This window comes from Nuphar pumila, chromosome 5, assembly GCF_984573655.1.
Source record: "Nuphar pumila chromosome 5, dmNupPumi1.hap1.1, whole genome shotgun sequence".
Taxonomy (NCBI): Eukaryota; Viridiplantae; Streptophyta; class Magnoliopsida; order Nymphaeales; family Nymphaeaceae; genus Nuphar; species Nuphar pumila.
Window position 1 is genome coordinate 31012956 of NC_143253.1, and position 21550 is coordinate 31034505.

Consider the following 21550-nt stretch of genomic DNA (forward strand, 5'->3'; position numbering starts at 1 on the left):
TTGTGATGGACAACATTTTGTTCTATCTATGAATCCATATAGATCATAGGATAGAAGTAAAGGGATAAACTGAGATTCATAAAAAAATAGTTGTCTATGGACAACTTTATATTTAAGAAATGTTGTAGATTAGTTGGAGCTTGAAGAAGAGGATTTGAAGTACTTATTTGACATGTCGGGTTCTGCGATATTGAGTTCTCATAAGCCATCAATGAGGAGCCAATATAGATCCCATTACTCAACAAATAAAGACTCAGGAAGATTGCAGCGATAGCAGGTATAACAATGGCCAATAAACAAGAAGCGTTTGGAATGCGAGACAATAAAGAAGTCTGGCACCACCGGCTGACGCAGGCAGGTGCAACAGAATGCACCAATAGTTGCAAAAGGGTGAGCACGCACCAGCTTCAATTGCAGCCTGAGGAAGGCATGGAGAACAATAATCTTATGACAGTCTGAATGGCAGACTAAGCAAATAGTAGTGTTGCCCAAATGGCAGTAAGATGAAATAGCCTTCAGAAATACTTGTTGGACTGATAAATCCATGTAGAGAAACAAATAAGAAACCAAGAGGTATTAACTCTAATACCATGATAAAGAAAAGAATAACTAGGAAGAAAACACTTTAACGTGGTTAGAAAAAAAACTCTTACGTCCACAATCCTCACCCATTCAATACTAACATGGGGAGGTTCTAATCAATATATATAATCAAGTTACATATTATATCAAGGAGGGATAATCATGCCTCCTTGATATAGGGAGATTACATCAAAATATATTTTTATCAGTTTGTTTTCCCTTATTGTGCCAGCTTTCCTTATTGATAGCTATGACCTCCTCATTTTGGAACCAATCTCCCTTATCTTTATCACACACTGATTCAGGTAATTGTCTAACAACTACAAGTTTGAAACCTCAGGGAAGCATGCCTTGCAAGCTAGGTGTACTCCCTATTGGACAAAAAGAACATCAAGGATTTTTACTAACCAAAGGCCTACCAATATGTAATGAGGGGTTTCCCTTATGCTAGTGAAAGTCTAAAGGGTGATGCGCATTTCAGATTGCTAAATGATAATGCCCAAAAATTAGGTAGATGAGGGATAAACACACAGTCGATGGCATAGTTGAAATGAATACAGCTCAAACTCCTCTTTCAGGCACATACATATTGCAGGAACTAACAGATGTACATATCTCAGTTGTTGTTGAACTTACTCTTCCATGAAACGGGAAGAAGAACAATATTTTTTTTTGAGTTGCCTTATTGGAAGCATAATTTACTTTGTCATAACTTGGATTTCATGCACATCGAGAAGAATGCATGTGATAACATTATTGGAATGGTATTGAACATGGATAAGAAGTCAAAGGATCATCTTAATGCTCAGCTCAATTTGCAAGCAATAAATATAAGACATGTATTTCATCCACGAAGGTGTGCTAATTCTACCAGTGTTCATATACCTCATGTATGTTTTTGTATGAGCAAGAAGAAGAAAGCTAGATTTTGTAAAGTGTTGATGAATATAAAAGTTCTTGATGGTTATTCAACAAACATGTCACGATGTGTATACACGAAATGACGTAATATTTTTTGCTTAAAGAGCCATGATTATTATGTATTATTGCATCAATTTCTTTTTTGGTGCTAAGAAAGACGTTACCCAAGAAGGTCAATGCAGTGCATATTGAGTTTTGTTCATTCTTCAAGTACTTGTGCTCGAACATTGTGAACGAAGATGAGCTATAACAATTAGAAGAACGTGTTGTTTTGATATTGCGTCATCTAGAGAAGATTTTTTTGGTATCACAGTGCATTTATCAGTTCATCTAACATGAAAAAAGTTTAGCATTTTACTTCAAATAATTATGTGGTGTAGAGATAAGGTTTAATAGGCCAAAAAAAAAGTTACGAAGAAGATATTGGTGTTACAGCTTGCAGTAATTTAATGTTGTGAAGGGGATATATGTTGGGTGCAAGTGAATTGTTTAATCTCTCACCCTCATCATAGAACCAAGTTTATACTATGTTCTATTCAATCATGAATTTATATTATCGTATCTTCAGTAAGATTGTGATTGTTTTATATTTAATTGCTATTTATAATTTCTTTAAATAAGTTTATAATATTTAGGCTAAATTTCAGACTCGCAGGCAACACTTAATTTTGCTTCAAAGTCAGTGCTCTAGGGGTCAGTGTGAACTTCAGCTTATTCATAAGGCCAAATTTGCATATTAGTGTTGGGACCATGTAAAAACCTACTTTCTTGTCCTCTCATTCATATTTTTTATTATGTCCATTAAATAATGCGCTTAATCACATTTTTAGTGTAATAGATTCATCAACTAAGTAAAGGAGGTATCAATGATGAAATTTAGAATGAGATAATATGGCATTCTCAGTATATTAAAAAAATTACAAGGAGATACATGAGTTTTGTCATAAATGGTTTTCAATTTTATATGAAATAACATGAAAAACGAAATAAATTACAAAATAGTGGTGTTGTCAATGCATAAACTTCAAGTTATTTAAGTGCAAGAGATAGAAAACCAACAATTGGTGATGTCATCTATTATGGATACATTACTGACATCTTTGAAGTTGAATACATAAAGATATGCAAGTTTTTTATTCAAGTGTGAATGGTATGACATCCTCAGTTCTCATGCACTAGTTGCTTCTACCAGACAAGTGAAGCCTCCATTGGTAAACTACTAATATGTTCTATATAGATTTCTTAGTGAAAAAAAAATGGATAATGTGATTATGAGATCAATGTGAATAGTTTTTTAAAATCTTAGAAGATGAGTGGCTGACAATGTACTAAATTTTCATTATTTGAAAAATCTTTTTTCTTAATCCAATAAATATGATTCTTATCAAGCAATCTATCTTAAGTACATCTAGATTGTTTGATTGAGAAGATTTAACTTACACCTATGATTTTAGAAGGTAGGTGTAGGTGCTTTTATATATATATATATATATATATATATATATATATATATATATATATATATATATATAGGAAAAGTCATAGTTGTGAATGGGTATTTTTGTATTTTTTTTTTTGCAAATCTAGCGTTACAAATATATTTGGCATGGTCAATTTGCTAGAAAACAATAATTGGATCACATTTTTTGATAAAAAACATGCTTTTTTAAACCTTGAATATTTGTGAAAATTTGATACTATTGTTTTTTAAACCTTATAAAAGCTTACCCTCGTGTCTGAATCTGATGATCCAAGAATCGATTCTTATAAATCAATCACATAGAACACATCTGTATAATCTAGCTGCTTCTATTGTGGTATTGTACCACAACTTTTTTTTCAAGGCAAGTTGGGGTTAGCAGACCGCCACCAGTTATTATTCAATGTACCATTTACCATTGGGTTTCCCACCACAGGGAGACATGCACTGATAGCTCATACCAACCACATAGCTCATACCAACCACATGGAGCCCCCCCCCCCGTTGGTACTGTACCACCACAACTTACCATGATACATTCTTGATTTATATAGATTTAAGTTCCAAAAGCAAAATTTAACATTTGGATCATATTTAACATGTCTTATTAACTATATTGTTAAAGTTGATTCAAACATGAAGTTTAATACTGTTTTAAACCACTCTTGTCATAATGAATTATGAGTTGAATTTTTTTCATCTAAAAAATAGAAACTTGTGGTGTATTATATGATAAAACCTCATGTTATCTCTATGGTTAGATTTAGCATTTGGTGGCTAGATCTATACAAACAAGTGTATACTACGATATGGTATTATGGTACAAAATTAATATATATATATATATATATATATTGGTAGTTGTTCACTTGTTAGGTGCTAAGTGATACATGCTAAATGCATTTTTCTGCCTTTTCAGTGGTTTTTTTGCAGTTTCAACCCCATAAATGTGTTGGGCATGGTCGATTTAAGAGGAATTCACACTTGGTTCATGTGTTTTTGATGAAAAAATGATACTTGGAGCCTCAAAATTTTACAAAGATTTTGGACTGTTGATTTTTTGAACCTTATAAAAACTCACCTATGTGTCTGAATCTAATGTTTCAAGAGCTGATCCCTATAAAATCAAGTGCATGGATCACATCTGTACGGTTAGAATTTATAAATAAAATGAAAAAAAGATTGAAAACCTCATTTAGCACCTCTCGCTCTCTCTCTTTAAGTAGTGAGGTGAAAACTCATGAAAATTGTTGCAGGCTGCATGACTTAAAAAGAAGGAAATTTGACTTTTAGCTGTGGAAGAGACGTCTGCTAAAGATTGTGTTTTGCATTTTTCCATGGTGTGCAGGCAGCATGCATATGTGCAGTCGTAGTTACACCTTAACTCGCATAAACCGTGGGTGCAAGTAGTATCTTCTCATTAACGCGTATTCAACATAGTACCTTTGATAGGAATCATATCTCGGATCATGTTTCTTGGTGTAAAACTATGATTTTTTCAAGCAATGAAATTTTAGTATATTGTACTCTATTGATCTTTGACGGTCTTAACTAAGAATTCTTCTTGTATGTTCCTTCTAACTTTCAACCCCTTTGTTTTATAGGTTCATCAAAAGTCAATAACACTTGTTCAACCTTTGGAAGGCCATGAGTTATATCACCTTATCTCGATTTCTTCATATATAAATGTCACTAATGTATCTCCTTCACAAAAGATTACTCGATAATCACCATGCATGATTGCTCCTCAGGTGGTCAAATAGGGTTTACATGTTCAGAAAATTGTTTTTGATTGAGAAATATATGTATATCTCTATTTTGATCGACTAAAAAACTGAAAATATACAAAAAAATATTTGTTTGTATCAGGTATGGACAATTGCTGACAAGTTACCCCAAAATATTAATTTCTTTTGGGTTAAAATTTTCTAACACATTACTTTGTACACGCTGCAGCAAGACAAACTGGCTTGGTTAACCCCATCAGCATCCACAAAAGTTGATGGTGATATTGCTTTGTTGTCATGTACTTTGCATGAGCCCATGATCAATGCTAGATTAGTAGTCACCTGTCAAATGCACGAGAAACCAATATGAACCATTTAATCTTCAAGATAAAATATTTAAGGGCAAAAAAAAAATTCACCGTGCCATCAAAGTTGGCTCAACTTTACATGTCGGCTACTAGTTCATATGTGGTGGTCGTGATGAGAGAGGTTCTTGAGAGCTACGCGTGTCAAGTGATCAATCAGTACTAGCTAGCACAAAAACCAAGTTCATGCATTAAAAACTGTGGACCTCCTAATGTACATACTGTGATCATCTATTTATATATTACTGTTATTCTTTGTATGCTTCCTAGATAATTAATTGGATATTTGGATAAATATATTGTAAAATGTGGTCATTTAGGTCCTCATGTGCCATTACTTATTTTGGAAGCATTTGGCTCCTCCCATGCTGCAAACTTTGGCCATATGTTTATATTAATTTGAGTTATTTATGTAAGCTTTTCAAATAAATTTTTTGAATGCTGCAAAACTTTGTTCATATGTTTATATATTAATACTTTTTTTTTTAATAACCGGAGAGAAGCCGCCACATTCACTGAACTCATTGCAGTAAAACCCCCATACGTAGCAAGGAGAGCGTGCACCTGTCAGTTTTCGAATCCATAATGTCCCATCAATTTGGTGACCAGTCAGCCCTACCAAACGAGTGGAGCTCACCTGTGCTTGTATGCTTCCTAGATAAATAGTTGGTAATTGTATCAATATCGAGTAATGCGTTCCTTAGGCCCTCTTTTTCGTTAGGTTTTGTAATGTGTTTATGTTTCCAAACGTAACATGTTTATGTTTCGAATGGAGCTGCCAATACTTAAGTGGTGTCCATGGAGGGTTAGTGAAGTTAGACCCGCAGCACATGTTATTGTGGATATGTGTTGTTGACCAGACCTTGATCCAGAAGTACTATTCCTAAAAGTTCACATCAACAATAAAATTTTATCGAATTCAAATTGCATATGACTGACCTGGATTCAACATGGCTTTATGGAGCTGGACCTGTCCCATGGCTTTATGGAGCTGGACCTGACACAAATATGATAAACTGGTAATGTGTTGTGTGTTGAGTCCAGTCCAATGTGCCTGGACAAAATAAGTCATGCCAGAGCCCAATTAGAAAATGTGTGCAACTCTAGGCCTATACATGAAAAAAATCTTGGGCCTCTATTAGATTTAAATGAACAATGTGTGGACTCCTAGTCACTCTTTGTTTTTTAATGGAAAGACAAACCCTTCTCATCATTGGCCACACATCGACAGGCTGTCAATTGGTTCTTTCAAAAAAGAACACGCTTTCAATCGGTAAAACTCTCAAGATCCCTCCCTGCCACCAGTGTTATGGCCTGGTGCAAGCTCGGGGGCCGTGAATCGAGAAGTCTTAGGGGACTTCCCAATCTTCCATAAGAATCTTGGTTATTGCAGGATGACTAGTTATTTAGGAGTTTAGTTGTTTCTTTTTTTTTTTTAAGTGGTTAATTGGTTGTTAGGGAGTTATGATTAGTGTATGTTTCTCTTTATCTTTTTTTTTTTTTTGGGCTTCTTGAGTAGTTATAGTTGATTACGGATTAGGCTAGACCAATGTTATTAGTATCGATATCGATGCTGAATTGTTGGGTTGTCGATTCAACTGATACCGATACTCTACTGAATCATTTTGTATTGGCTAAAAAAATTTTTATTATGTGTCAATCAACATGTGTTAAAACCATTAAAATAATATAAAAATAATATAAAATTTTAGTATTTTTATTTATTAAATATTAATTGAATTGGCTATGCAGCGTATCAAAATTTTGTTGATGCCATGTGTATCGGTTGAAACAGGACGATACGCACTGATACTGATAACAATGGATCTTCTTTTCTCTTTTCTCTCTCTTTATTCTAACGTCTCTCTATTCTCTCTCTTCTCCTTCCTAGTGTCCTTAACCCTTGATGTCCTTCTTACTCAGTCTTTTAGAATGCAAGTGTGGCTCATCCGTAGTATGGAGGTGGATCTTCAAGGGCCCAAGGGCCAAGCCCTTCATGATTTACCCTCTTTGAATGAAGTAAACCCTACCAAAATACAAGAAGCCTAGTAGCCACGATTCTTCTGATCAGACATCTCTAAACATATCACATGTATTTATATTAGTGTCCAATTCTTTGGCAATATCCTTGTGAGGGACTACCCCCAATGGCTAGTGTTATTGGATTAAGATATTATGTCACTTTCATTTATGCATATTCTAAGTACATTTGGTTTTATTTGATTAAACAAAAATTAGATGTCCTGCAAGTATTTAAAAATTTTAAACTTTTAGCTGAAAATATAACTGAATATAGGATAAAATATTTGCATTCTGACTAGAGATGAGACTATCAATATGTGTTTAAATTCTTGTTAGGTCGTGGTATAGGGCATTATATTACTTGTACTCATATACATGAGCAGAACAATATTATTGAGAGAAGATATAGGCACATCATTGAGATTAGATTAGCATTAATGGCACAAGCTAGTGTCCCTTTGAGGTTTTGATCATATGCATTTTCTACTACAACCATTTTAATAAATTAGTTCCCTAGCAAAGTTCTTCAAAATTAGTCACCTATAAAGGTTTTATTTAATATTGAACACGAGTACAAGTTTCTTAAAGTTTTTGGAAGTGCATGTTATCCCTACCTTAGGCTTATGCAAAAACACAAATTTGATTTTCATAATGATGAATATATTTGGAATGTACCTCTAAGGGTTACTATTATTTAAGCGAAAAGACATGCAGGTTGCATGTATCTCTCTCCATGTGGTGTTTGTTAAAAATGTGTTTCACTTTGTTTAGAATCAAAAGCATGAAAACAAGGATAAAAACTAATGACTCACAACCAGTCGTCCTTGTGCCTACTCCTGCTCCTTTGATGATTCATTAGCCAAGAGTAACTAAACAAACATAGACTTTCCTCTAGGGAGGCATCTCTTGAGTCCAATGCATTTGTCTCCTTAGAGTCTCTTGGTACATGGATTCCATTTGATTCTGGTCATGTTGTGTTAACTCATTTGGTCCAGCTCAATCAGGATAGACTCATCCCATGGTCACCAGATCTCATGATGAAACTTTGACGCCTAAGGTTCTTCTTGCAACAAAACATCCAATTCCTATGTTACTTCTTGCTACATTGACACAAGATGAAGAACCAGAGTATTTTAAACAAGCCTATCATAATCCAAATTGGTGTGAAGCTATGCAGGCCAAGTATGATGTTCGTATGAAAAATAAGACATGGCATCTTTTCTAGTTGAGGAAGCTCTATATATTATCGATTGCAAATAAATATACAAAATCAAAAGCAGGGGAGATGGGTCTCTAGAGAGAGATAAAATTAAGATAGTTGCAAAAGGATACAATCAACAAGAGAGATTAGATTACTTTAAGACCTTTAGCCCAATTGTTAAACCCACTACTATTAGGATTGTTTTGTCTATTATCGTAAGTAGTAAGTGGTGTATTCGACAACTGGATGTGAATAATGCTTTTTTTTATAGGGTTTTGTTTAAAGATGTATATATAAAATGACCTCATAGTTTTGAGGATCTCAAATATTCAGGGCATGTCTACAAACTGAAGAGGGCCTTTGTATGGTCTCAAGCAGGCTTTAAGAGTCTGGTTCTGCAAACTTAACAATTTTTTAATCAGTCTTAGGTTTAAATGTGCTAGCACAAACACATCATTATTTATATACAAAAATCAAGGGATTGTGTTATTTTTCTTAATTTATGTGGATGATAATTACAGTGAATTCAAACAATCCAGTAAGAATAAAATTTGACATTAAGGATCTAGGGTCGCTTCATTACTTTTTTGGTATTGAGGATGTAGCTTTTGATGATACTTTGTTTCTGTCACAAAGAAAATATGTGTTTGAGTTATTAAAATTTGCATGCATGACTGAAGATAAACATAGTCCTACACCCATATTCATATATGCTTCATTATCCAAATTTGAGAAAAGTTCAGTTGAAGATTCTACTCTGCATAGGAGTATTGTTGGAATGATGCAATATGCTACCATGACTTATGCAAAATCCTACTGAGTCATTGGATGACAGTTAAAAGAATTTTTAGATACTTGAAAAATACAATTCATTATGGGCTTCACATCAAACCAATGACTTCAATGGAATTGCATGTTTTATCTCGATTATAATTAGGGATGATCCCTAAATGACATACGTTCAACGAGTGTTTATGCATTTTTTTTTGGTAAGCAACCTACAGTTTCCAGATCCAATACCAAGGCAAAATATAGAGTGGTTGCTAATTCAGTAGGATAGGTCGTTTGATTGAAATTTCTTTTACAAGAACTAGGTATTGCGATGTTCAATGTTCCAACAATATTATGCGATAATGATGGGGTTATTTATTTGTCAGCTTTTCTTATGTTGCATAACATAAACAAATATATTGAGATAGATCACCATTTTATGAGAAAGAAATTGACCGAAGAAGAAATTAAGATTTTATTAAGAAGAAATTGACTAAAGGAGAATTTAAGATAAGCTCGACCCTTGAAATTGAGTGAGGCTGTTGGAGTTCAGGCATGGTAGAACACCCAAGGGCGAGAAGACAATCCCAGACTAACAAAGACTCCAAGAAACGTCCCAGAGGGAAGAGTTCCAGGTGAACAAAGGAACAGGGTACAAGCGTTAAGAAATTCATTACACTGAGGTAGCGTGAGTCGTACAACTCTATAAAAGTGTCTCCACCTGTCGACGTGGTTTCCTATATATATATATATATAGAGAGAGAGAGAGAGAGAGAGAGAGAGTTGCTTCTGCATGCTCGGAGTGGACAGCTGAGACACCCGTCTGCTTAAAAATCTTAGTTTCTTTAGGTTTTCTTGTGGAAACAAGAATACCCACCTTGCTGGAGTGAATGCCTGAGACACCCATTTGCCTAAAATCTTCACACCTTCATTTTCTTCTGCAGAAACGAAGATACCCATTTTGGCTAAAACCCTGCAATCTTCTTCTTTTTACCGTGGAAGCCCATTAGTGTGGTTGTAGGACTCGTGTTGATCTGTAACAAGTCATATAGTAATTCATGCGTTTCTATGAAAGGGTATAGCTCAAATTGTTGAGTTCCAAACTAAGGGGTAGACTTGTGGCAGGGCTAAAGATGGATTCCCTTCTTATTGGAGTTCTCAATAAGCAAAGATGTTGTAGTACTGTTGATTTTTCCAGCCTTCCTAAGGGTATGTCGTTGCTTCCATGAAGTTGTCGAGACGCGCTTTTCATATTCTTTATTCTGGGCCCTCTTGGTTTTGGTTTTCTTTTGTTCTATTAGTTATTGTTTGAATGTGTTTGTAGGTGATTATGCTTCTTATTGGCCTACGAGAGAGTTGAAACGGGATGTTTTGAAGACACTTGAGTACCCAAGTATGATTTTACTCTCTCTCTCTCTCTCACAGATGTACATTTCCCTTTATACCTTCTTTTTGTTACTTTTATGTTTTTTTTGGTGAACTTCTTGTTGGTTTCTCTAACTTTCTGGTTTACAGATGGTAGTCGGAAATTTCTCCATTCGATTTGCTTTTCTTCTCACAACTTTGCGGTGGAAATTTTCGAGATGGAGATATTAATTCGGATTGCCCCTTACCTCGCATAGATGTCTCTGCTACCAAACAACTAGCGAATACTTCAGGGTACAAATCCGGAACACGTTGGTAATAGATGTATTCAGATGTTCAGGATTGTGGATTATAGACGGCTAGACAGTTTCGATAAACAGGCCAAATATAAAACCGTATAAATATTTGTATAGTGAGGAATGAAAATGATTTATAATGATCAGAACGCTCTTAGTATGTACGGCCAACAGTTAAGATGGTTTCCCTTGAGGGATCCACACTTCGGCTAGGGGGATCAGCTCATACATTTCAGGTTGAAGAGAAGTTCAACACCTGGGGTTGTGTTCCTCGCTACAGGGCCGAAGCTGAGGACTTGACTCTGTGGGCGGGATGTCCCCTGGGTTTTTTAGCCGAGGTCGTCAGACTAGGACTCAGTAAATAATAGTTTCTGCTGGTGACTAGAAAATTGGTGGTTTTCTCTCTGATTATCCAAAGAGAAAAAAATAAGTTAAGTCTGATCTGTATGACAGGATGCTGAAATGTCTATCCATTCAATCTAAAGACATTAGGGTCAAATAGCTAAAATCAGATGTACATGTCATTATTTTTTTCCTTTTGAATGATTGCAGAAGAGCCTGTGAGTGGCCCATGAAGATCTATAAATGGAAAATGAGTTCAAGTGCTATGCAGTGATGCACAGACATGGAATATGACATTACACTGATAATACAGTTAAATTCCCCAGCTCGTAGATCATTGGGCTGATAGGCTTCATGTATGAGCTCTCCTGTCTGCTAGGTTTTGTTATCTAAATCAAGTAAGAGGTTGCGACTGATCCTTTTTGAAATTTAACTGAGGGAAACGGATAAACCTAAAATGAGCTAACATGAAAGGGTACAGGTCAAAATGTATGATTAAATACCATCTCTGAAGATGAATTATTCCCTGTACAAGGAAATTTTAAATACATACTGGTGAAGAACACTTTGAAACACAAACTGATAAAACACCTGGTATCTGTATCTGCTATTTATTTAACTAAGCTGCATGCTTAAGCAGGTAAGACTACCGATCCATGTCCAGCATTTGTAGACTGATGTTAGACAAACATGGCCCAACTTTGTCATTAAGTTAATTGAAACCCGGTTCATTCATCTTGATTGACTCAGCAAGATTAGCAAATTATGTTCTGACTTGGTTCAAGGTTATATATATACATATATATATATATATCACATCTGTACGGTGAAATTTAAGAAAAAAACCAAACAAAACCATGTAAATCTCGGTTCATACTCCAGTTCACATATTTCCAGTTAACATATTCTAGTGACCCTATATATATTTGTGTGTGTGTGAGTGCGTGTATGGTTAATATTTGGTGCTATTGAAGGCACAAAACTATTGAGCTGTAAATCATAGGTTCAAGCTTTATCGACTCAATCTAACCACATAGATATGTTCAGCATGGTTTGTTCGCTGAAGATCAAACCTTAGATCATATTATTTTGGTCTAAAAATATGTCTTTTCGAGTCATGAAATTTTAGTACATTGTAGACGGTTGATTTTTGAAGCTTGTAAAAAATCTGTTTAAATGTCAAAATCATGACTCAAAACTCATTTTCTACTAAACAAACCTTGTAGATGACATTCAGAAGGTTCAATCTACAAAATATGAAAAGTGATTTATACTCAATAGTTCTGTGCCTTCAATAGCACCATTATATATATATATATATATCTATATATATATATATATATATATATATATATATATATATATATATATATATAGAGAGAGAGAGAGAGAGAGAGAGAGAGAGAGAGAGAGAGAGAGAGAGAGAGAGAGAGAGAGAGAGAGTAATGTGTAGCTTCCAAACCATTTATCTCCCAGGCCATTCCAGACCCCTTTAAAAAACATACTTGCGTGTGTTTTTTGTTTAATCTAAACCCATAGATGTGATCTATATGTTTAATTTAGTAGAAAACATATATTAGCTTAAACCTTTTTCATGTTTTGATGTGTTTTTAGCTCAACCAAAAAATCAATGGTTCGTATTGACACCAAAAATTTCATCAACTAAAAATCCATAAATTTTGTTAAATTGATTCAATACAAAAGTTGTTTTTAGTAAATAAGCAACAATAAACACATCTACAAGGTTGGATTAAGCAAAAAACTCCTGCAAGTAGGTTTTTTAAAAAGGCCTGGGATGGTTTGGGAGATAAAAGGTCTGGAAGCTACACACACACATGATAATGGGGTAATGTATAGTCTGTTTTGTTGGTGGACAAGTAGGTAAGAAATGCTGAGGCTAACTGTTTCAATGCAAGATGTTAACACTGCTTATCACTTTTGACTTACCATTCTGTTATGTGCATGAACTGGGGGGATGTGTTGTAAGACAGGGTGATGTTTTGACTATAGTTTCATAACTGTTAAGTTCAAGGTAAAGCTTCAGTTTGGTCTACAACTCACCTGAAAAATATTTGCTACTTTTGAACTATCTTGGTCACATTTTTCAAACCAAATTTTCCTGAAATATTTTCTGCCCAATTGTTTTCCACCTCAAATTGGATGGATCAATCTGTTTGAGCTTTTGTATTGCAAGTAAAGTGATTCATGTGTCTACTTCACTGATACAATTTCTTGGTGGTAATGGATGAAATCTTTTGATATTAATGTGTTTCGTGATGTTCTTAGACATAACTACACTGTTAAACATACATATTTGTAATGGATTTTATCATTTGTGAATCCATCTTTATCCACATCTGTTGCTGTTTGAGTATGTATATTAGATAATCCATTGTTGAAGTTTGCTGTCTGAATTAATAACTGCAAATGAAAATATCATCTGATGCAAACATTATGAGTTTATTGTCAATCATATACTCAGTTTGATGAGTTTCTTGTTGCTAATTCTGGTTCTTTTCATTGTTGCTTGATTCTATAGGTAGTGCACTGGTAGGATTGGAGAGAATAATTCTTGTTTGAAGTTGAAACTGAACTTATATTCCTATTAGAAATGTACTTTAATGTGTTTTTTCTTGAGTTATTTCTTTGATGATTCAATCCTATTTTTCTGTTGAAAAGATTCTTAAATTCTTGTTGTATTGATTCTTCTGTTTTGGTTTCGACGAGTCAATTTCTACCTACGATGTTGAATGCTGCTGGTTTGCGTCTGTTAATTCCTGAACTTTTCTGGATTTTTAGGGAGAGTTAGATTTTCAAATATACAAGCCTTTGCTATTCTAAATGGGAAGCATATTAGAAGGTCACATCAATGTGAAAGGGGACATCATGCTACAAGCATTGAGAACAAAACAACATTATCACGGCGGCATCATTACTGTCCTAGTGCCTCATCAAACCAAACATTTGAATCAGAGCCTGAGGCTATTTACCCAATAAGTACTTGGGCTTCGACTCAAAAGTCTTTGGATGCTTTCTATAGATTTTCAAGGCCTCATACTGTTATAGGCACTGTAAGTTAACTCTTTAGCATAAGTTTTATTTATTTATTTATTTTTTGTATTGTGAGTACTAGGCTTACATGCATTGCTTTTTGACCAGGCGATAAGCATAGTATCAGTCTCTCTTATTACTGTTGAGAGCATATTGGATTTTTCTCCACTATTTGTTACTGGATTGTTGAAGGTAACTGTTTATGTTATTGTTGCACTGCTTTACATGTTGAATTTTCATTTGTTTTTTTTTTCCACAGGCTGTGGTGCCTGCACTCTTCATGAACATTTATATAGTTGGATTAAATCAGCTATTTGACATAGAGATTGACAAGGTAGGTTAGAAACATTTGTTTTGGTCATTCTTTGTTGCATAACCCCACCTCCACATTACATTACTTTCTTTTCTTTTTTAATTAATTCCAGCATCTCCATTGTTAAATCGTTCGTTTTCATATAATCATTTATTTAGATCTATAAAATTTATGCATATTATTACATATATATCTCTCCTTTCAGGTTAACAAGCCAAACCTTCCTCTTGCATCTGGGGAATATTCAGTACAAACTGGAACAGGAATTATTGTTGCCTCTGCTTGTCTGGTAATTCTTGTTAAGGGTCTTTAGTATCTATTTAGTTGTTTTAAGTTTTTCAATATGAACTGTATATATTTACCCTTGAAAAACAATTGAATCTTGAGAGTGGGAATGTAATAAATCGGCTACATTTCCTATATGTCGTGCACTTTACAAGACTAGCCATTAGGTGAGTCTGCTGATCAAAGTGAATGCACAGAGCTTGGACTATTCAAGCTCAGCTTATTTAGGCTGAAACCTAGTGTGAACGATGCTCATAGTGAGCTGAAGTGAGGCCAAGCTGTCTTGCTTTTAAAAAGATATGTTGTCAACAGTAAGAATCAAAAGCCAGACTACTGTTTTCAAGCCATGCACCTCAACCAAGTGTACTGTACCATACTATGTAACATGTATGTGTGCTCTTTCTAGCGAGCCTCTACATGAGCCAAGTGAACCTGAGCACGCGTTTGTGCTAATCTCAGTAATCTACACAAGCAGCCAGCAGATTGTCTTGTGAAGCCTATTTTATGAGCCTGAAGGCCCTGAACAAACTTTTATATAAGCTGAACCATTCCAAGCTGTGAGTTGCTTGATTTGTTTCCCGGTTCTAGCCATTGAGACAAGATCAAATAGTAATTAGTTGCGTGTATTTCACCCTTGAGAAATTTAAAAGCCCCTCTGCTGGATAGTGGACATATAACCAAGTGTTTACTTGTTGTTGCATGTTATTTATGAGATTAACAACACAGCAATGAACCCAGGAGATTAAACTTGTCCTTAAGCATCCATTAGAAATGATGGTTTGACACAGATCATGTCTGACACATTTCACTTGCAATTGTCCTACATCTTTTCTCTTTATGGCACTGTTGAAGTGATTATCGATAATTAACTATTCTGTTATATGGTTATTATATTTTTACTGTTTTAGCTGCTGCAATCATGAGTTCAATAGATCATTACATTTTGCGTTTCAAATGATTCTATTTTTGGTCCAAATTTATATTTCTTTTTTGAAAAATGAATTATTTCAGTAGCTTTTACTGCGCCACGTGCTGGTCAGAGCTACCAGTAATGACAGTGTTATACACATATATCAACAGGATAGTAATACCATGCTTTCCAATGCATGTAAAGAGGGAGTAATCTACCTGACTTCTTTGAAAACCATATCTTCAGATTTCATCGGAAAATCTTTGGAATTCAGTCCATACAATGATCTCTGTAAAAGGCACACTTTACTTGTTGGATCTCCTTTTGCAAACCCCGCGGTTGTTCCATATAGATCTCTTCTCTAAGCTTTCCGTAAATAAAAGTGTTTTTTACATCCATATGATGTATTCTCCAATTATACATCATGGAAAAAAGAAACACCAACCGGATGGTTCCCATTTTGATTACTAGGCTGAATGTTTCATCATAATCTAATCTGTGCTCCTGTGTACCCTTTTGCTGCAAGTCGAGCTTTAAACCTCTCTATACTGCCATCTGCCTTTTGCTTTACCTTGTATACCCATTTGCTGTCAACCACATTTTTGCCAACAGGTTTGTCCACTATCTTCCATGTTTGGCACGCATGCAACACGCACATTTCTTTGTTGATGGCCTCAACCCAACGGCAATCCTTTGCTGCCTCTAAATAATGTTTGGGTTTTTGGATCTCCATCATTGTGTGAAAATATATCTCATAATCAAGACTAAAGTCATTATAACTCACCCACCTGTCAATAGGATGTTGTTCTCGGGTTGATCTGTGCGCTTCAGCCTACGGTTCTTGTTGATCCGTGTCACAACTCACTTCAACATTTGCATGCTAATTTGTCTCCTGCTGAATAGAATTATCCACCATTTCCTTTGCTCTTTTGTGATAGACCTGCCCATATTGCTTATCATTGGTGGTGGATACATTTGCTCAAACTGGATTTGCTGCCGCAATATTCTGTTCACTGTTAAAGGAGACATGCTGGTAAGTGGAATCATCTGCACCTCCTTGCTGCATATCTGTGCACAAACTGTTATCCCTCAAATCATCGCCATGGTTTTCATGACAATGCATTTCAGTGTTCTGCAACATAGACATATTCATCCAGTCTTGCATATCATTGCATATCATGATTATATAGAGAGGTCAAAGACGATTTGTCTGCGTTAGAGCCTTTTTCTGTAAAGACAAAGTTATTTTCATAAAAAACAACGTGCCTGGATATAATTCTGCAACGTTTTACTAGATTCCCGCACTGGTACCCTCTATGTTCATTATTATACCCAACAAACCTGCATATTGATGCTTTAGGGAGGAATTTGTTACTCTGAGAATCATCAACATGAACATAACAAACACATCCCCAGACTTTCAGTTCAACCAAACAGGGATCTCTCTTAAAAATGACTGAATAAGCCATCATATTGTCCAAAATTTTTATCAGCAACCTATTTATAATGTGAATATCAGTATTAAAAGCTTCACTCCACAAGCCCAAACAAGCATGGCTCGCATGAATCATCGTTATCGCACTCTGAACGATGTGTCGATGCTTTCTTTTAGCTTTGCCATTATGTTTAGGTGTATGAGGGCATGATTTCTGATGTACTATGCCATGATTTTGTAAGTATTCTTTAAAGACATTGAAACTATATTCGCCTCCTCCATCACTATGTAGACGGGTAATGATTTGTCCAAACTGTTTTTTAACAAAGTTATGAAAACGAAGAAACGGAATGAACACTTTAGATTTTTGCTTCATGAAAAAGATCCATGTATAATGACTATACTCATCAATGAATGTCACATAATATTTGCTTGAAGAATAAGAGGCTATAGGAGCTGGGCCCCAAAATTCAGAATAAACAATTTTGAAAGGAAAAAAAACTCTTTTATTGATGACTTGAAATGGGAGTTAATGACTTTTTCATACTTGACAACTAGAACATAAATTCTTTGTCACCAACTCTTTATTACAAAATGAACTAGACATTAAACCAGAACTAATTAAGGACGACAAAAAAAGATGACCACAATGAGCCAAACCACGATGCCAAATATCAATCGATGGTTTTGAAGAAGACTAAAACTCAGAAAGGAGCAACTGAAATTTCAGAGCTTCTTTTATCACAGGTTCCCGTCTCTCTCTCCTTCAGCATATGTTTCCTTTGAATCCAGTCCTTTCACACAAACAAACCAAGGAGTAAAGATAACGGAAGAGTTGTTTTGTTGACAAAGTTGAGAAACTAACACAAAATTATGTTTGAGGCCCGAAACAAGAAAAGTGTTGGACAAAATTAGAGGTTTAGGAATGCTAGAAACATGAGCTTTTCCTACGTGGGTGATGGGGTGAACAATTTCATCATTCGTAATAATTTAACCATGGTCAGTATAAACTTTGATTCAGAAATCTTGCCCTCATCACCTGTAACATGGTTACTAGCTCTTGAATCCAAAATCTATGCTCTATCTTGAGATCCTTTTTCTATTGAATCCACTTGCATTTGCTGAAAAGCTGCAACTAAAGCTTCATGGTTTCGTTGTTGCTCATTACCCTGCTGAATTTGAGCATAGTTGACATTATGTTCTACCTTTTTTCGTTCCGGTCGCTACTCTATAACTAGAAAAATCCCAGCAATCAGTTGCACTATGTCCTTTTTCTTGCACAACTGGCAGGTAAGACCTCCACAATTTTGGTTTTAATGCTGCTGAAAATTCTGTTGTTGCGGTAAGGGTAGTAATCTTCTTCCCCCTTGTTCATAGTTTCTGTCTCGGCCCCTTGAATTGAAATTATTTTGCCGCCATTGACCTCTATTTGATCCCACATTAATATTAAGAAATTCAACAGGCTTATCTCATTGATCATCAGTCCCTTCATGAACATGTGAAGCATCAAATTGCCGCAAGATGGGTCATAGTTTCTCATATGGAGGAAGGTGTTCTTGGCACTCCAGAGATATGACAAGCATGGAGTATTCTGGTCCAAGTCCATCAAGGTTCTATTAGACCTTATATTTGTCAGAAACGGGTTGTCCAATCAAGGCCAGCTCATCAGTGACGGTCTTCATCTTGTTTATGTACTCCATAATAGAGGATGAATTCCCTTCATGTTCAGAAATTGAGACTTCAGCATTCGGAGACTTGGGAATAAACTTCACAAAGTTTAAGATATGCCACTAACATTTTATCCTACCGAAACCACTGACAATACATTCGATTTCGCGTGAGACGGCTTCCATTATTCTCTTCTCCATCCTTTTTCTCTGTTAGGGATTCAGTAGTCTTCGGATCAGTGTCATCCAGGTGTCCCATCGGATCCAGACTCTCTATGAAAGAGGTGTATGAAGAAGTTAGTTTATGAAAAAAGGGAAGGGTTCATGAGAAGAGTAGGAAGTTGAGCCATCTAAAGAAACTGGGTGCAGAAAAGAGATTGTTAAGAATAGCAGAAAATAAACCCATGGGCAGTTTTTTTTGCTCAACAGAACCAGGTAGGGTTTAAGCTGTGACAGTCAAAATATGAATGACACCGAAATTAAAGTTGAGATTTTTTTTTTAAATCACAGTTTCCAAGAAAGGGCATGATATTCAAGATCACGTCTGCTCCTTGAAAAGAAGACGTCATTTGTATATGTCTAACCCGATCCATTTATATAATGGATTGGGTCCAGACCCAATAAGTGTAGAATGTATATTAACTCTCTTTTAATGGGTATTTTCGTACCCTAGTTTATACACTAATTGTATTAATAGAATGAGAGGGCAGTCACGAGGGACTGCCCTCCTTTTCTCTGGATCTCTTTTTCTCTCTCTCTCTCTCTCTCTCTCCTCTCTCTGCCGATGACAGGTCTATGCAGGGAATAACGAGCGTTCTTTCTCACATGGTATCAGAGCAAGAACCTGGGAACGTAAGGCATCAGGTGCGTGGATCTGTGTGGTTGGTCTAAACGAGGCTGGTTGATCTCGGTTTGGATCTGCGTGGGCTGCATCGTTTCCTGTCCATCAACGTGAATCTGGGAACGTAAGGCATCAGCGTGAATCTGGGAACGTAAGGCACAGGTTCCCTCTTTCCTGTTTCTGAAAAACTCGACTAAGGCATCAACGTGAATCAGGAAACGTAAGGCACAGGTGAGTGGATCTGTGTGGATCTAAACGAGGCTGGTTGATCTCGGTTTCACGATAACAGGTTCCCTCTTATTAGTTTTGCAACCTTCAGTCCGTCCCACGTTGGAGCTGCAAAACAGAGAGAGGTAGAGGAAGGGAGAGAGAGGTTTGGGAGAAAACCGATACCCTGCTGTACATGGGTCGGCTGCTGCTGTGTATTACTTTATATTAACATGAGATTACAAACAAAATTAGGGTACTAGAATACCCTTTTTATAATAATCAATATTACACAATGCCATTAATGAGAAATTGGGTGTCACGGGTCTGGATCTTCAGATCCAAGACCCGTAACCAGAGAAACACTTCTTTTCACCCTCCCTCAAGTTGTGCATGATCTTGAATCATGAACAACTTGCCTTTTAACGTCCAAAATCTGTCTTTAGTCAATCCTTTTGTAAATATATCCGCCACTTGATCTGTAGTTCTAACAAATTCAGGCTCAATCTCTTTCTCTTCTACCTTTTGTCTCACAAAATGCTGGTCTATTTCAATATGCTTGGCACGACTGTGATGAATTGGATTAAAAGACATACTAATGGCACTCTGGTTGTCACATAAAAGAAGTGAACGAGATATCGATTCTCCTACTTCTGTCAGTAGATGTCTAACCCAAGTAGCCTCAGCAGTGGCGGCTGCCATTGACCTGTATTCAGCCTCTGTACTGGATCTGGCAACATCCTTTTGTTTCTTACTACTCCAAGAAACTAAATTCATCCCAATAAATACACAATAGCCGGATACTGATCTGCGTTCATCTGGATCTCCCGCCCAGTCCGCATCAGAATAAATAGTGATCTCATGTGCACTTTGCCCATTTGTATTTCGTTTATATATGAGACCATCCCCAACCGTTCCCTTGAGATATCGTAGTATCCGTTTAACTGCTTCCATATGCCCTTCACATGGGGCATGCATAAACTGAGAAACTTGATTCACCGAGTATACTATATCAGGGCGAGTAAAAGTGAGGTATTGTAACATACCCACTATGCTACGGTACTGTGTGGGATTATCAAATGGATCTCCATCTTGAGAGCTAAGCCTTTGATGAAGAACGCTAGGAGTGCTTAAGGGCTTGCAGTCTTTCATACCCGCTTTATTGAGAACATCAATAGTATACTTATGTTGAGTGAGAGTCATTTCTTCAGAGAAACTGTCAACTTCAACTCCAAGAAAGTACCGTAGTTTGCCAAGGTCCTTCATTTTGAACCTCTGATTCAAGAGATGTTTGACTTCTTCAATGTGATCATTGGAACTGCCAGTAATGATGATATCATCCACATATATCAACAACAGAGTAGTTGTGTCTTGGTCCTTAAATATAAATAAGGAGTGGTCAAGAAGAGATTTCTTAAAACCATATTTTTGTATTTCAAGAGAAAAGTTGTCAAACCAAGATCGAGATGCCTGCTTCAATCCATATATCGCCCTTTTTAGTCTGCAGACATATTTTGTAGGATTACCTTCTGGGTAACCCGTGGGTTGTTCCATGTAAACTTCCTCTCTCAAATCTCCATGAAGAAAAGCATTCTTCACATCAAGTTGGCTAATGGTCCATTGGTGTTCAATGGCTAAAGAAAGTATGACTCGGATTGTCCCCATTCTCACCACTGGACTAAAGGTTTCATCATAGTCCTGTCCTTGCTCCTGTGTAAAACCTTTGGCCACAAGTATCGCCTTGTATCGCTCTATAGTCCCATCTGGTT

At 36.0% G+C, this 21550-nt stretch overlaps 1 protein-coding gene across 3 annotated transcripts in view; it reads left to right on the forward strand.

The window, feature by feature from the left end:
- The first annotated feature begins 9610 nt into the window (after positions 1-9610).
- LOC149837286 (putative homogentisate phytyltransferase 1, chloroplastic) overlaps positions 9611-21550 on the forward strand; it is a 73166-nt gene continuing 61226 nt past the window's right edge. Inside the window, exons 1-7 of one of the 3 annotated variants that reach the window (XM_090005946.1) lie at positions 9611-9752; positions 10195-10278; positions 10394-10462; positions 13872-14143; positions 14232-14315; positions 14383-14457; positions 14642-14725. In XM_090005946.1, the coding sequence (XP_089862072.1) occupies positions 10203-10278; positions 10394-10462; positions 13872-14143; positions 14232-14315; positions 14383-14457; positions 14642-14725 (660 nt within the window). In that variant the 5' untranslated portion in view covers positions 9611-9752; positions 10195-10202. Of the gene's footprint in view, positions 9753-9820; positions 10279-10393; positions 10463-13871; positions 14144-14231; positions 14316-14382; positions 14458-14641; positions 14726-21550 lie in introns of those variants that run through there. The other 2 variants (XM_090005945.1, XM_090005947.1) reach the window with 2 other exon arrangements.